This window comes from Balaenoptera acutorostrata, chromosome 2 (assembly GCF_949987535.1).
Source record: "Balaenoptera acutorostrata chromosome 2, mBalAcu1.1, whole genome shotgun sequence".
NCBI lineage: Eukaryota > Metazoa > Chordata > Mammalia > Artiodactyla > Balaenopteridae > Balaenoptera > Balaenoptera acutorostrata.
Genome location: NC_080065.1, coordinates 34,887,184 through 34,900,723, shown reverse-complemented (window position 1 = coordinate 34,900,723; position 13,540 = coordinate 34,887,184). Strand labels below are relative to the sequence as shown.

The 13,540-nt window shown below is 44.4% G+C and overlaps 1 protein-coding gene across 1 annotated transcript in view; it reads right to left on the bottom strand.

Moving 5' to 3' along the window:
- The window catches only part of EGFLAM (EGF like, fibronectin type III and laminin G domains), a 169,227-nt gene that overhangs the window by 31,270 nt on the left and 124,417 nt on the right, over positions 1-13,540 (bottom strand). The window contains exons 13-15 of the mRNA XM_007192187.3: positions 10,559-10,748; positions 1,783-1,908; positions 416-659 (exon numbers count right to left, since the gene is read on the bottom strand). Coding sequence (XP_007192249.2) covers positions 416-659; positions 1,783-1,908; positions 10,559-10,748 — 560 coding nt within the window. The remainder of the gene's footprint in view (positions 1-415; positions 660-1,782; positions 1,909-10,558; positions 10,749-13,540) is intronic.

Sequence of the window (13,540 nt, the reverse complement as noted above, 5' to 3'; positions counted from 1 at the left end):
GATACACACTACTTCCAATGGACAAAATAAATAAATAAAGTGAGGTCACCAAGGAAATTTCTGTTCATTACATTTCTATTGGTACTTTGTAAACTAGTTGTTATATATTTGCCCACCAAGTGATGCTCTGAGCAAGGTACTGATTGACAATTTATCACGTTTCTGCTGATTGCGTTGCATGATCTTAGGTGGAGAGGACTGGCTAGTTATTCAAGAAGAGGAAACCTTGCCAGCAGTAGAGCATGATCTCTGGGAAGCACGTCATCTGTATGAATCAGGACAGGTTTCAGAAAAGATAACTGTGTAGGGAAGACAGGAAGAGAGCAAGCTGGTAGATGACAAATTTGTCTTTCTTCAAAGTGACTGTTGTCTGGCTTTTGAGGGGAGGGGGGGCCCTGACGGTCTCAGCCCTTACCTGAGAACACCAGTCCCAGAGCCGCAGTCAAAGCGGAACTCCACGTGGCCCCCTGCCATGTTGATAGACAGGAAGTCTTTGCTGTCCGTGTCATAGCTGTACAGGAGGACGCCGTCATCTGAGTCAGGCCAAAACGTGATCTCAAACTCCATGAAGGAAAGGTAATGCCTGGGCTCCAGCGGCCAGGGTGTTGCAGCGTAGGACCTCAGAGACTCTCTGAACTGAGGAACGGTCAAGGTGAAGGCTGAAAGAACAAGCACGTGGTTAGAAATCCCTCCGTGCCAGAACTAGCATCTTCTTTTCCTCCTGGGTACGGAACTAAACTCTATTTCTCAGCTGCTCGGAAGATAGGTGGCTGGTGTAGCTGAGTTCTGGCCACTGGAATGTGGGTGGGAGGAGTACACAGAATTCCAGGTCTGGCCCCTAAAGCTTCCCTCCCTCCTCCACTTGCTCTGGCTTCCTCGCCTGCTGGCGGGATGCAGGACTCAGTGGAGGACGCTAAGGCCCCAGCAGAGCCACTAGAAGGCAGGCGTCTACGTCCCTGAATGACTATGTGGAGCAGAGCACGTGGCTCCCACGGACCTCCAGTGACGTGAGCAGGGATCAACCTTTAGTACGTTAGGCTGCAGAAACATGAAGGTGGCGTATAACAGCTTGGGCTTACTCTGACTCACAACGCCCTCTTCTAGGTGACAAGAAATTTGAGATTACACAGTGTTAAAAAAAAACTTTTCCCCGGGATGGTGTTTTAGGGCCAAATCTGAATCACTGGCAGAAAAGTTAAAACATGTTCAACCCTGCTTGGTTTTTCCAAAATCTTTTAAATCTTTCAAAATTTCCATTATTATATGTGTGTATTTGTGTGCACGTGTGTGTTTATATGTATGTATACATATATGTGTATATATATAAATATCAATATATACAGTATTGAGAGGTAGAATAATTCAGCAGAACAGTACAAAGAAAAAGAAACATCACATTGTTAATGTTTCTGTGTGTGTACCTTCCCAACATTTTCTCTGGAACCATCAGATATTCTAAGGAGCCTGAGTTGTGAATGCTTCAAATTCTGACACAAACCACACAAATATAGGCTTTTCAAAGCTATTTGAGGGCCAAGATGAGCCCACCAAAGCCTGGCCCAGGAACATCTTAAAGAGAACTTGCCTTTGGCTGGTTTGCCACTCTGACACTTGAAGACACTCCAACCTGGTTAAAGAGAAGATTCTCCCATCCCTCCCAACAAAGCAACATTAATCCCATAAAAATATACGGGACCTTGCTAAAAGTACATTGATGAAAAATTACATCAACATGAATTAACAATGCAGACAGAAATCGCCATCAGCTTGCTTCTTTCTCACCATCTTCACAGTGGCGACCTCTAAATCCCAGGGGACAGAGGCAGATGTAGGAGTCGGCTCTGCTTGCTGTGCAGGTGCCACCATTGATGCAGGAGGCTTCATCACAGATTCCACTGCTGCATTCCCCTAAATACAGAATGGGAATGACAAAGCCCGATTCATCGCGTGAGCCAGTCCAAGCCTGAGCACGCCGACAGCTCACGATTCTGAACAAATACAGTTCACGCCCCACTCCTACTGATTTGCTCCTCTGCACAGCTGCAAACCAGCTTTCAGGAGAAGTGGAACTTCCCTCCATTTTAATTTGATTTTGGTTTACTCTTTATGAAGAGCCACAGGGACGCTTTAAAACATGGTGGACACAGTAAATCAAATAATAAATTACTGGGCGATTTTATGACCACTGACAGGGAGGACAGAGTTGTTTCTGCCTGTAACTCATCTCGCTGTTGTTCTCACAAGAGTGTGTTACCATCCCTCCAATGTCAGCAGAGTGTTTATGTTAAAAGCGTTCTCATTTGTTTGGCCCCAATTACCTTAAGTGCTGCCCGCCTTCTTGGCTGAATGTTGGGTCAAGCAAGATAAGCACAGAAGGAGGTAAGGAGCCTTGTCGAAGCTTATTAACTGGCCTGGACTGTCAACTCCTCTGTCTGGAGCAGGGAGGGGAGGAGGGTGTTCCATGATACCTTAGCAGGGGGCTCCAGAATCTCTACTTCTAAACTCAAGGTTACAGTCTTATGAGGGACAGCAAGGTGACCGGAAGTAAAAAGTGCTGAAAGGTTCAACATCAGATGGGTTAGTTCTCTCTACCAAACACACACCGGAGAGACCCGTAAAGGGTACACTTGGTCATTTCCAAGTGTAGGTCACCAGATGAAGTGAAAGCAAACTGACTTTTCCTGGGCTGCTTTTCTTCCTTTCTTTTGCTTTCCCTTTCTTCTTGTGTATAAGAAATAAATGAGGCAGATGGGCCACAATCTGGCCCAGAACTACAAAGGTGAATCCAAAGCCCCTTTTCTTGGGATGGAGGCAAAGGGGGTGCATCTCTGGTTGAGCCGCGAGGGGTCCAGCTCTGCGTCGCACAGTCTCCAAGGTGACGCCCGTGGGAGCTGGTAGCCGCCCCCCTCCCCCCTCCCCCCCCCCGCCCCCCCGTGAGATGAGGAACCCCCGAGGCCTGATTGTGTCATCTCAGCAGGTGAGTCTCTCATCCTTTCATCATCGGTCATCTGTTTGTGTTGAACGGATCCAGTCTTTTCTTTTCCTAAAGCCTCCTCGGGAGGAGGGGGAAGGGCTTGGCATACTGCGTACCCAGGAGAGGAGACCCCCTTCAGGAGCTGATAACAGGATTTAATTACAGCCCTTCCAGATGGCTTGCCCCTCCAGCCGGGTGGGCTGGCCTCTATGAATTCCAGCTGGGGGCCACTGGAAGTTCAGGCAGAATTGACGGTGGTCTCTTTTTTTTTTCAGCCACAGCCCTGAGAACACTGCCAGCAACCACAGCCTCCATAGAGAGGCTGACTTGAATTTAGAGAGTCAAACTCTCACAGGGCCCCATGCTCCACCGATTTCTGTGGGCTGGGAGGCTTTCTCAGAGAAGGGCTGGTCCCACAGGAAGAAGTGGAGTCCTTGGCTTATCTTAGATACACATGGGAAAAATTATTTCACAAATTTGCTTTGTAACTATTTATTTTTTATAGGTGGGAGTTGACGGGGAGGGGGGTTGAAAGCCAGCCAGAGATGTTTACTTGATGAAAGCAGTGTTTCAGCAAGATTGTGCTGGCAATGGTATGCAAGATAGATTGTGAGCCATGGGGGCGGGAAAGAGGAGAGAAATCCTACGGGGAGGTAAACTGTGGCTGGAGAGGGTGATGGCAGAGGAAATGGAGAGAAAGCGAACAATCAAAGATGGACAGGGCAAGCAGGAGTAGCCAGCTCATTCTAGAAGTTGAAGGTGGAGGAAGACTCCAGCATAACCTCCAGGCTTCTAGCTTGGAAGACTGAAAGGAGAGTGGCAAGAGGAAGGAAACGAGGGAGGCTGGGAACAGGACCTGGCTTCCAGCGAGCAGAGGAGCTGACTTTCGTTCAACTTAAGCGTAAGGTGATGGTGGAAATATCTGCTGCTGAGCCCTTCCTGCACACAGGTGAGGGCTGGAGGGGCAGCGGCAAGGTAGGGGTGACCCTGATACCAAGAACGTATGCGCTCCTTGAGAGAGGACAGGATGGAAGGGCCCCTGGAAATCCCAGGGCACCAAAGGAGGGTGAGGAGCTGGCAGAGAAGACAAAGGGGGAACAGATGAAGGACACAGAGGACCCAGACGAGGTGGGTTCCCAGAAGCTCAGGGGAAGCAAAAACCAAGAGAGAAGTCAAGTTAATATCGCTGAGAGGTCCAGGAGGGGTTTGCAAAGAGAGAACCACTCACAGCTTCAGGAGAGCAGCTTTGCTTGCAGTGGAAGGCAGAACCCCATCACAGGAAGTTCAGACAGGGGGGCTGGAGGGTTGCTGGACTCAGGTTTTGAAAGAGAGGAGAGAAGTCCGCAGGGTTCCCGAATCAGAAGGGTCCAGGGTCACGCAAACATGGCACTGGTTGAAGCTGGAGAGGACCTGAGTGGGTGTGAATAAGCTAGAGCGAGGCGTCCATGAACTTTGATGGGGAAAAACTTTTATCTTTATTTTCCATGATCTCTAACCGGACTTGAGTATTTCCCTTACTTATTAATGGAGGTAACCAATCTCCAGTATTAGCAGTTCTTGTGAATTGTGCCCAGTGGACCTAAGAATGGGGTAAATCACTTTCCATTTGTTACGGGTATCTCAAAACATCATTTATTCTCATCACTCCTTTGACAGCATGGTCGTTATTGTACCCACCATTGAAGAATCCTGTTCTTTAATGCTTTATAAAGAAGCATATACATTACTATAGTAACAGAACTTTATTATATAGCTTTATTTCAATATAATTTTTCCCTATCATGTATATTTATTATCTGCATTTGAAAACATCCTTCTGAGAAGAGGTCCATAGACTTCACCAGACTGCCAAAGGGGTCCATGGCATACGAAAGCTTAAGAAGCCTTGGGTTATTGAGAAGTGACAACCTCGGCAGCAAGGTCCCAGGAACATAGGGAAGGATGGGTGCAGAGTGTAGATGAAAAGGTTAGTTTGAGAAAGGAGAACTCTCAACTCTGAGAGTAGGAGGAAGGAGGTGCCAGATCATGTGTACAGGGCGCTGGCAGGACCGCATCATCAATATATAAAATAACTTTTATTGACACTGATACTTTCTATACACCAGCCGTTACGTAAGTTTATGCAAGATGATGAAGTGAGGGGCAGGAGAGAGATCAGGCTCCCAAGGAGGGAAGAGAAGGCGGAGTGGAATACACTAAGGAGACCATAGGCAGTGAGCAGTCTCCCTGCCCCTCGTCCCCCAATGCAGCACAACAGTGAGGCTTGTCTACTTCCCCTCCTAAAGATCTGTCAAGTGTGTCACCACTACCACCCTGGATCAAACAACCATCACCTCTGATCTGAACTACTGCACAGCCTCCCAGCTGGTCTACATGTCCCCCGTGAAGACCCTTTCCAATACGCTGTCTATAGTCAGAGAGACCTTTCCAAAACACAGGCAAAATCATGAGACCCACCTCCCCTCATACTCCCACTGGGACAGGCCGTTTCCTCTGCCTGGAATGCACTTCCCTCTCATCTCTGCTTTTTAACTCCTACTCTTGCTTCAGATATCAACTTCACATTACAGCCTCAGAAATGCTTTTCCTGACCCCCAGCCCATAAATCTCCCTATTATACATTAGGATTGCACTTCCCCTTTGTAACACTCCAAATTGTAATTTTACATTTATTTGTGTGATGTTTATTTGATCTATCCTAGGGAGAGTTACAACAGGAGGGATGAGCTGAGATCCTGTCTTGTTTATTGCTTTATCTTAAGCACCCAGTGCTGTGACCAGCACAGGAGCTTAAATAAGTATTTACCAAGTGGAAGAAAGAGTAAGAGAGTGATAAGCCACAGTGAGACCCGTGGCCCCTGCAGACCTCATGAGTCTCGAATAACTTGGGAAGTTGGCTCTGTGACACTGCAGGGCGGGGATCCAAGATGGGATTGGAAAAAATGAGTGGTGGTGGCTTAGGTGGAAATAATAAAAGAAACGTCTGGGCCAGAGAATACAAAATTTTGCTGAGATTGCTCACTATTCTAGAATGTGAGTTCACAGAGAATCCAATAGCTGGAAATAATTTAATGAAGGAGATGAGGTGGGAGGGGTCAAGTAATGAAAGGCCCCTTGGAAACAGGTTTCTTGGGTTTGGGGAGGTGGGACAGAGAAAAAACTGTGGTTGAAGCCGGCAAGGCCAAGTTAGAGATCAGAGGGAGGAGCCATGACTTGCAACTGTCCTCACTCTCTTCTGGAAGCCTGCATCTCCACGGGAACTTCACCGCTGCTTCCAAGAGTCCCGTCTCCCCCATGGTGAGACTGCATTTAAGTTATAGGAACTTGGACTTCAAGAGGACTTACTCAAAGGAAAGCAAATATGGAGGTGAGGAAGGCTAGCCAGCCCTGTTCTTGTACCCCAGGGGGGAAAATGGGAAGAAATGGAAAAAAAAGGCCATGTGACCAATGCCTGCCACTAAGGTTGACAGAGAGCAATGGAATAATCCAATAGCTGCCCCCAGGGAGCCCAGAGCCAGCAAGGTGGGTCCTCTGGGTTCATGTGCTCGATGGAGAGGTTAGTATTGTACCGGGTGAGAATTTAAAACGCTGTCAGAAATTTGTCCTTACTCAATTTTACAACTTCTTAACTACCTGTCAGAGATTACAAGACTGCCAGATCTGTCCTTCAAGGCTGTTTCCCTGTTAGTTCAATGAAGAGAGAAGAAACAACTTATACCCTGTGGATTGGTAGAGTCAGAATATTAATAATAATATCAACAACAGGAAACATTTACAACATATTTGCTATGTGCAAGGCTTTATTCTAAGTACTCTATATGCACCATGACTCATCAGGACAAAATAATCTTATGAGGCAGTTACTATTTATAGATGGGGATATTGAGTGTCAAAGAGGTTAACTGACCTGCCAAATCCAGGCAATCTGCCTTCAGAGTCCAGACTCTTCAACACCACAGGAGACTTCTCGTGGGCCTGCTGGTTCTCACCTAACCACAGCGGGAGCCTTTGTAATAGCTTTAGTCACTACTGTTGATTGTTTGCTTTGACCAAGTGATCAATTGAGGGAAAAAGTAACATAGGGAATAACAGGTGGAGAGTAATGTTTTCCTTTCAAGTAAACTCCATCTTTTGTAGTTTTAACAATGGTGTCACCTTTAGGAGTGAGAAAAGTAGAAGGAAGCAATTTGAAACCAATTTGGGAGCCTCTGATGTGGCAGATGTGGTTAAGAGGGCAGGCACTGGTGCCAGAATTGCTGAGGTCACCATTTACCAGCTTTACCACCTACTAGCTGTGTGACCTTAGGCAAGTTACTTAACTGTTCTGAACCACCAGCTCTCATCTGTAAACACGAACACTAATCATAGCACCTACTTTGTAGGAATCTCGAGAAGATTAAAGTAGTTCCGAATGGTGGCTACATGTAGTAGGTGCTCAACTAATATTAGCTACAAAACAGAGAAACAAAACAAACAAACTGTACTTGGAGTCATGAAGATCGAATCCTAGCTCTGACTCAGGAATGGAGAGAGGGAGGAATAGGATCATATGTGGTAAAGCAAATGCAGCCAAATGTGAATGGTAGAAGCTAGATCGTGCGCACGTGGTATTCACCATGCATTCTTTCAAAATGTCATCTTGAAGATGGAGAACAAAGAGACCCAAGAAAGGAACTTGCCATTTCTTGCAATAACAATGTCACATGAGGATGTGATGCTCAGAGTTGTGGCACCATCTTGGGATTATGAGTGAAAAACAAGAGAACCACTGAGATACCGACCCAGAGTTCTAACATCATTGAGTCACTGTTAGGGACTGAACTGTGTCCTCCCAAAATTCATAGGTTGAAGCCCTAACTCCCAATGTGACTGTATTTGGAGACAGGGCATTTAAAGAGGTAATGAAAGTTAAATGAGGTCATGTGAGTGGTCCTAATCCAATCTGACTGGTGTCCTTATAAGAAAAGGGAGAGACACAGGATTCAAGCACAGACAAAAGGCCATGTGAGGGCACAGTGAGAAGGTGGCCATTTGCAAGCCAAGGAGAGAGGCTTCAGGAGAAACCAAACATGACAACACCTTGACCTTGGATTTCCAACCTCCAGAACTGTGAGAAAATAAATATCTGTTGTTTAAACCACCCAGTCTGTGGTATTTTGTTATGGTGGCCCTAGTTGACTAAAACAGTCATTGAATTAACCAACCTTAGAATTATCTATCTGCTGCCTTCAGTGATGGAATAAATGTCCTTATTTCTTTAAAACCAATCCTAGTCTTTTCAACAAATGGTGCTGGAACAACTGGGCTTCCACATACAAAAAAAAAATGAATCTAGACACAGACCTTACACCCTTCACAGAAATTAACTCAAAATGGATCACAGACCTAAATGTAAACATGAAACTATAAAACTCATAGAAGATAACATAGGTGAAAACCTAGATGACCTTGGGTAAGGCAATGATTTTTTAGGTATAACACCAAAGACAGGATCCATGAAAGAAATAATCGATAAGCTGAACTTCATTAAAATTAAAAACTTCTGGGCTTCCCTGGTGGTGCAGTGGTTGAGAGTCTGCCTGCCAATGCAGGGGACACGGGTTCGAGCCCTGGTCTGGGAAGATCCCACATGCCGTGGAGCGACTAGGTCCATGAGCCACAATTGCTGAGCCTGCGCGCCTGGAGCCTGTGCTCCACAACAAGAGAGGCCGCGACAGTGAGAGGCCCGCGCACTGCGATGAAGAGTGGCCCCCGCTTGCCGCAACTAGAGAAAGCCCTCACACAGAAATGAAGACCCAACACAGCCATAAATAAATAAATAAATAAATGTTAAAAAAAAAAAATTAAAAACTTCTGCTCTGTGAAACACAATGTCAAGAGGATGAGAAAACAAGCCACAGATAAGAAAACATTTTCAGAAGACACATCTGATAAAGGATTGTTATCCAAAATAAATAAAGAACTCTTAAAACTCAATAATAAGAAAACAAACAACTCAATTGAAAATGAGCCAAAGATCTTAACAGATACCTCACCAAAGAAGATATACAGATGGCAAATAAACATGTGAGAAGATGCTCCATATCATATGTCATCAGGGAAATGCAAATTACAACAACAAGATGCCACTATGCACCTATCAGAATGGCCAGAATATGGAACACTGACAACATCAAACGCTAACAAGACTGTGGAGCAAAAGGAACTCTCATACATTCACGGCGGGAATGCAAAATGATACAGTCCACAGTTTGGTGGTTTCTTACAAAACTAAACATACTCTTATCACATGATCAAGCAATCACGCTCCTGGGTGTTTACCCAAAAGAGCTGAAAACTTATGTCCACCCAAAAACCTGGATGTTTATAGCAGCTTTATTGATAATTACCAAAGCTTGGAAGCAGCCAAGATGTCCTTCAGTAGGTGAACAGATAAATTGTGGTCCATCCAGACAATGGAATATTATTCAGTGCTAAAAAAAAATGAGCTATCAAGCCGTGAAAAGACCTGGAGGGAACTTAGATTCATATTACTAACTGAAAGAAGCCAATCTATTAAGGCTACATAATGTATGATTACAACTATATGACATTCTGGAAAAGGCAAAACTATAAAGAATATAAAAAGATCAGTGGTTGCCAGGGGTTGGAGATGGGGGGAGGAGATGAATAAGCAGAGCACAGAGGAATTTTAAGGCAGTGAAAATACTCTGTATGATACCATAACGATGGATATATGTTATTATACATTTGTCCAAACCCATAGAACATAAAACACTATAAGTGAACCATAATGTAAACTATGGATTTGGGGCAATTATGATGTGTCAACAGGTTCATCAATTGTAACAAATATACCACTCCAATCGGGGATGTTGATAATTGGGGGGTGGGGGGCTACGAGTGTGTGGGACCAGAGGGCATATGGGAAATCTCTGTACCTTCTCCTCAATTTTGCTGTGAACCTTAAACTACTCAAAAAATAATCTTAATTTAAAAAAAGGAAAATAGAAAAAAAGGATAATCCTAGTTCTGCCCTATTTTGGAGAAGTTCTTTAACTTTTATAAGTCCCAGTGTCTTCATGTGTAAAATAAGTATAATAATAATTTCTACCTCCTCGAGTCAGTATGAGGAGTAAATGAGAGGGCGTCAAGAACGTGTTTGGCACGGTGGTCAAGGATTGGAATGTGGCCATTTCTTTTAGAAGCAAAGAGTACACGAAAGATCTTTCTACATTATTGTGTTGGTTCTTCCACTGGACTGGGTGAGGAAGGGTGAAAGGGCTGAACTGCTGTTGCCTTGTCAGATGAGACCAGGCTACGTTTCATGAAGAGGGCCAAGATGGCAGCAGGACACAACCAAGGGTTTGGTGCACCCTTGGTCTTATTTACCACGTCCGAGTGTTCAGATTCAAGGTCATCATGTCTTCAGAGCACCAACCTCACCCCTCAGGCCCACCTCCCTCCTAAAGCTCTGCATTAACCATCTGCCTAGGGTTGTAGCCCATGAAGCTTCTCCCCACCCTGGCCCAAAGCAGAAAGTCAGTCCCATGAGAGCATCCCACCCACTGGGCAACCACTTACCCACATCAGCCCCGCTGAGTGCCTTCCCCAGCGGCCAGGGCCTCAAGTCCATTCTCTTCCCATTAACAGTGAGTGACTGTACACAGCCTTGAAAGCCTTGGTTTGTCCCCGTTGCTCTCACCAACCAGTAAGCACGGGGAGCCCCACCAAGATAGAGAGGCGTCCGGAAGGTAATTTTACTGTACTGGCCCTTTAAGAAAGATGGAAACAGTAACTTACTACACAAAGTCAAAAGCTAAAACACAACAGATTTTCATGAGGGACATGGTTAAGATGCAATTTATAGCGCCAGTGTTTTCTTCCATCTGTACTTAAGTCATTGTCCTACTGGAAAATTAAACCCACGGTTACCATAGAAAACTCAAGAGAGATTCTCAGAGGGCTGTCTTTCAAGAAGGGATGATTTTGGAACCTAGAAGGTAAGGGAAGGTGGGTTAGAGCCAAGAGCAACCCAACAGGCAGTGGACCATGATGGGCATGCAAAAAAAATTTTCTCTTTCCAGTCCTGACACCAATTTACTGTGTATCTTGGATGGGTCATAGGGCTATTCTGTGTCTCAAAAGGTGATAATACTAATTTTGTGTATACGTGGGCTAATGTTTACCCTTTTACTGTCCTAGTCACCTTTATACTATATCCTGCAAGAGGCATTTGTGAGGGAGAGGGAAATTGCCAAGACTGAGTTGCAAAATATTTTGAAATTTGCTCATGGATACAATTTTTTTAAAGTGTTATTACAGCTAAGTAGGAACATTTCCAATCTTAGACTAAACCACAATCTGGATTGTAGATTTTGAGGTTACAAAATACAGAGCTGAACATTAGGTGGGACAGAATTAAGGTGCTCTTGGTTATTTGTTATTTTTATTGTAGAAATATCTCATTTGCTTGGACTAAAGGGTATAGATGGAGGTTGGGAAAAGGTAGTTATAAAATGCCTAGAATGTAAGTCACTGAAATGTAATCTTTATCCTTTATACTTTTGTTATCAATAAGTAAAACATCTAATCATTGCTTTATCTTTTCTAATGAATAGATAAGAATCATTTGTAAATAGTATATTAAATATGAGCTTGGCAGCTTTAAAGTATTTACAGTGGATTTTAAGGATTAGTTATTTGCCAGCCACTGGCATATAGCTTTCGTTAGACGAATTGAGTGCCCCGTTGGCTTATTTCACCAAGATCCTCAGGATTTACTTCTTCTGGATCCCTTCCTCACACTTCTGGCCCTATTCCCTGATCCAGGACCACAGCAGGAGCCCGACAGCTAAATCCTTTTCTCCTTTTTTGGAACATTAAGTGCATCATAGGGGTGGGTAGCTCCTCTGAAGCTCCCTTCACAACATCCCAGGCAATAGTCTTTGAGCCTAGCCTTTACCTTCCTCTAATGAGGGTTGCCTTTGGGCCTCTGGAGGCTGCTTTGCCTGCCTATGCAGAGAACTGGTGGTATCCTGGAGTTTGCATTCCCCTGGCACAGCCCTTAACAAGTTTTAATGGGTGCTTAAGTGTGAAAGTCCAATTCCCTTGCTTTGGGTTGGCATCACTCCGTGGTTCTACTTACACTCCAGAGCTCCCCTGTGGAATCAGGCTAAAGCCAGACCCTGATGAACTTTGCCTGAGATCTCACTCTTACTGACTTCTGCCCCTCCCCCGCTCATCTTAATCCCCTCTCTTACAGGTTTCCTATGGGATCCCTTTCTTAGTGCATCATTTGCATAAGACTCCTCATCTCAGGTCTGTTTTGGGGGAACCCTGACTTAAGACAGAGTCACTATCTCTTGAGACAGTTTTCTCAAACATTCCACATCTGTGGTCCTGCTTATACAACTTGCTTAGCAAGTCCTGGTAGTAGACAGGCAGATGTTGCCCTGAGTATCCACAAAATTATATGCTTTTTGTAATCAATGCTTACATGCATTAAAATCATATACTCTGAAGGCAATACTCTTCGAGGATTAGAGTCCCTGTTAGAGCACTGCAAACTACACACATAGGCACCAGAATAGAATAGGATTATCACCTCCATTTTCCTAGATGCTATGCCTCTATTAATGCAGCCTATAATTTCTTTAGCTTGTTGTTATCACATGGCCCTATTTATTAACCTTTATTGAATTTCCTTGTTTTAAACCATAAGACATTTACACATGTGTTACTTCTGTTACAGCTTCTCCACCTGTATTCATGTTAGTACTTTGGACCCAAGTTCAAAGTTTCTTTATTCCTATCAAATTTAATTTTAACCATAGTAGGCCTATTGTTCTGGCATTTATGTGATTCTGCAGTGCATTTATCCCATCTTTCCCTTCCTTAGAAATATATGCATATCTGCATAAATGATCTTCCTGGATTCACATTCACTATATTTGGACTTTTGTTCTTTTGGAACCACTGGGATTCAAATGAATGAGATTTATTTTTTCTATTCTTTTTTTTTTTTTATCAGCAAGTCATGACCCTTAATATAACATGTCTTGTCAGCAAAGAATAGTGAAGAGCCCAGGCAAGGAGAAAGCTATACACATATACACAAAGGCTTTCTTGCTACTTTTTTCCTCAGAGAATACAGATACCTGCCTGATTAGAATTACAGGCTCGGTTCCTTGGCAGGTTGCTAATCCCAACTGTTTATTCTAAACACAGTCCTAAAGTTGCTCAGAGCGTGACAAATATGTGAATACCTAGGTGATCTGCTGAGTAGCCCAGCGGTTACGCTGCTTTGCCACTTCCTATAATCATGGCCCCAAAAAGTGGATGAATGGATTACTCCTGAATATTGAACCAAGTGAACCTTTCGGGACGATTTTCTAAAGCCACAGGATTGCAACACCTCTGCCTTAAAAGCAAGCTTTGTGTTTGGCACTAATAATGGCTTCAATTCTTCCAATATGGGCCTTCCTCCACCCCCTGGCATCGATGTCCTTGTAGAAAGAGAACATGTCCCCGGGCACAGAGCTTACTGCACGTCCCTGTGCACCC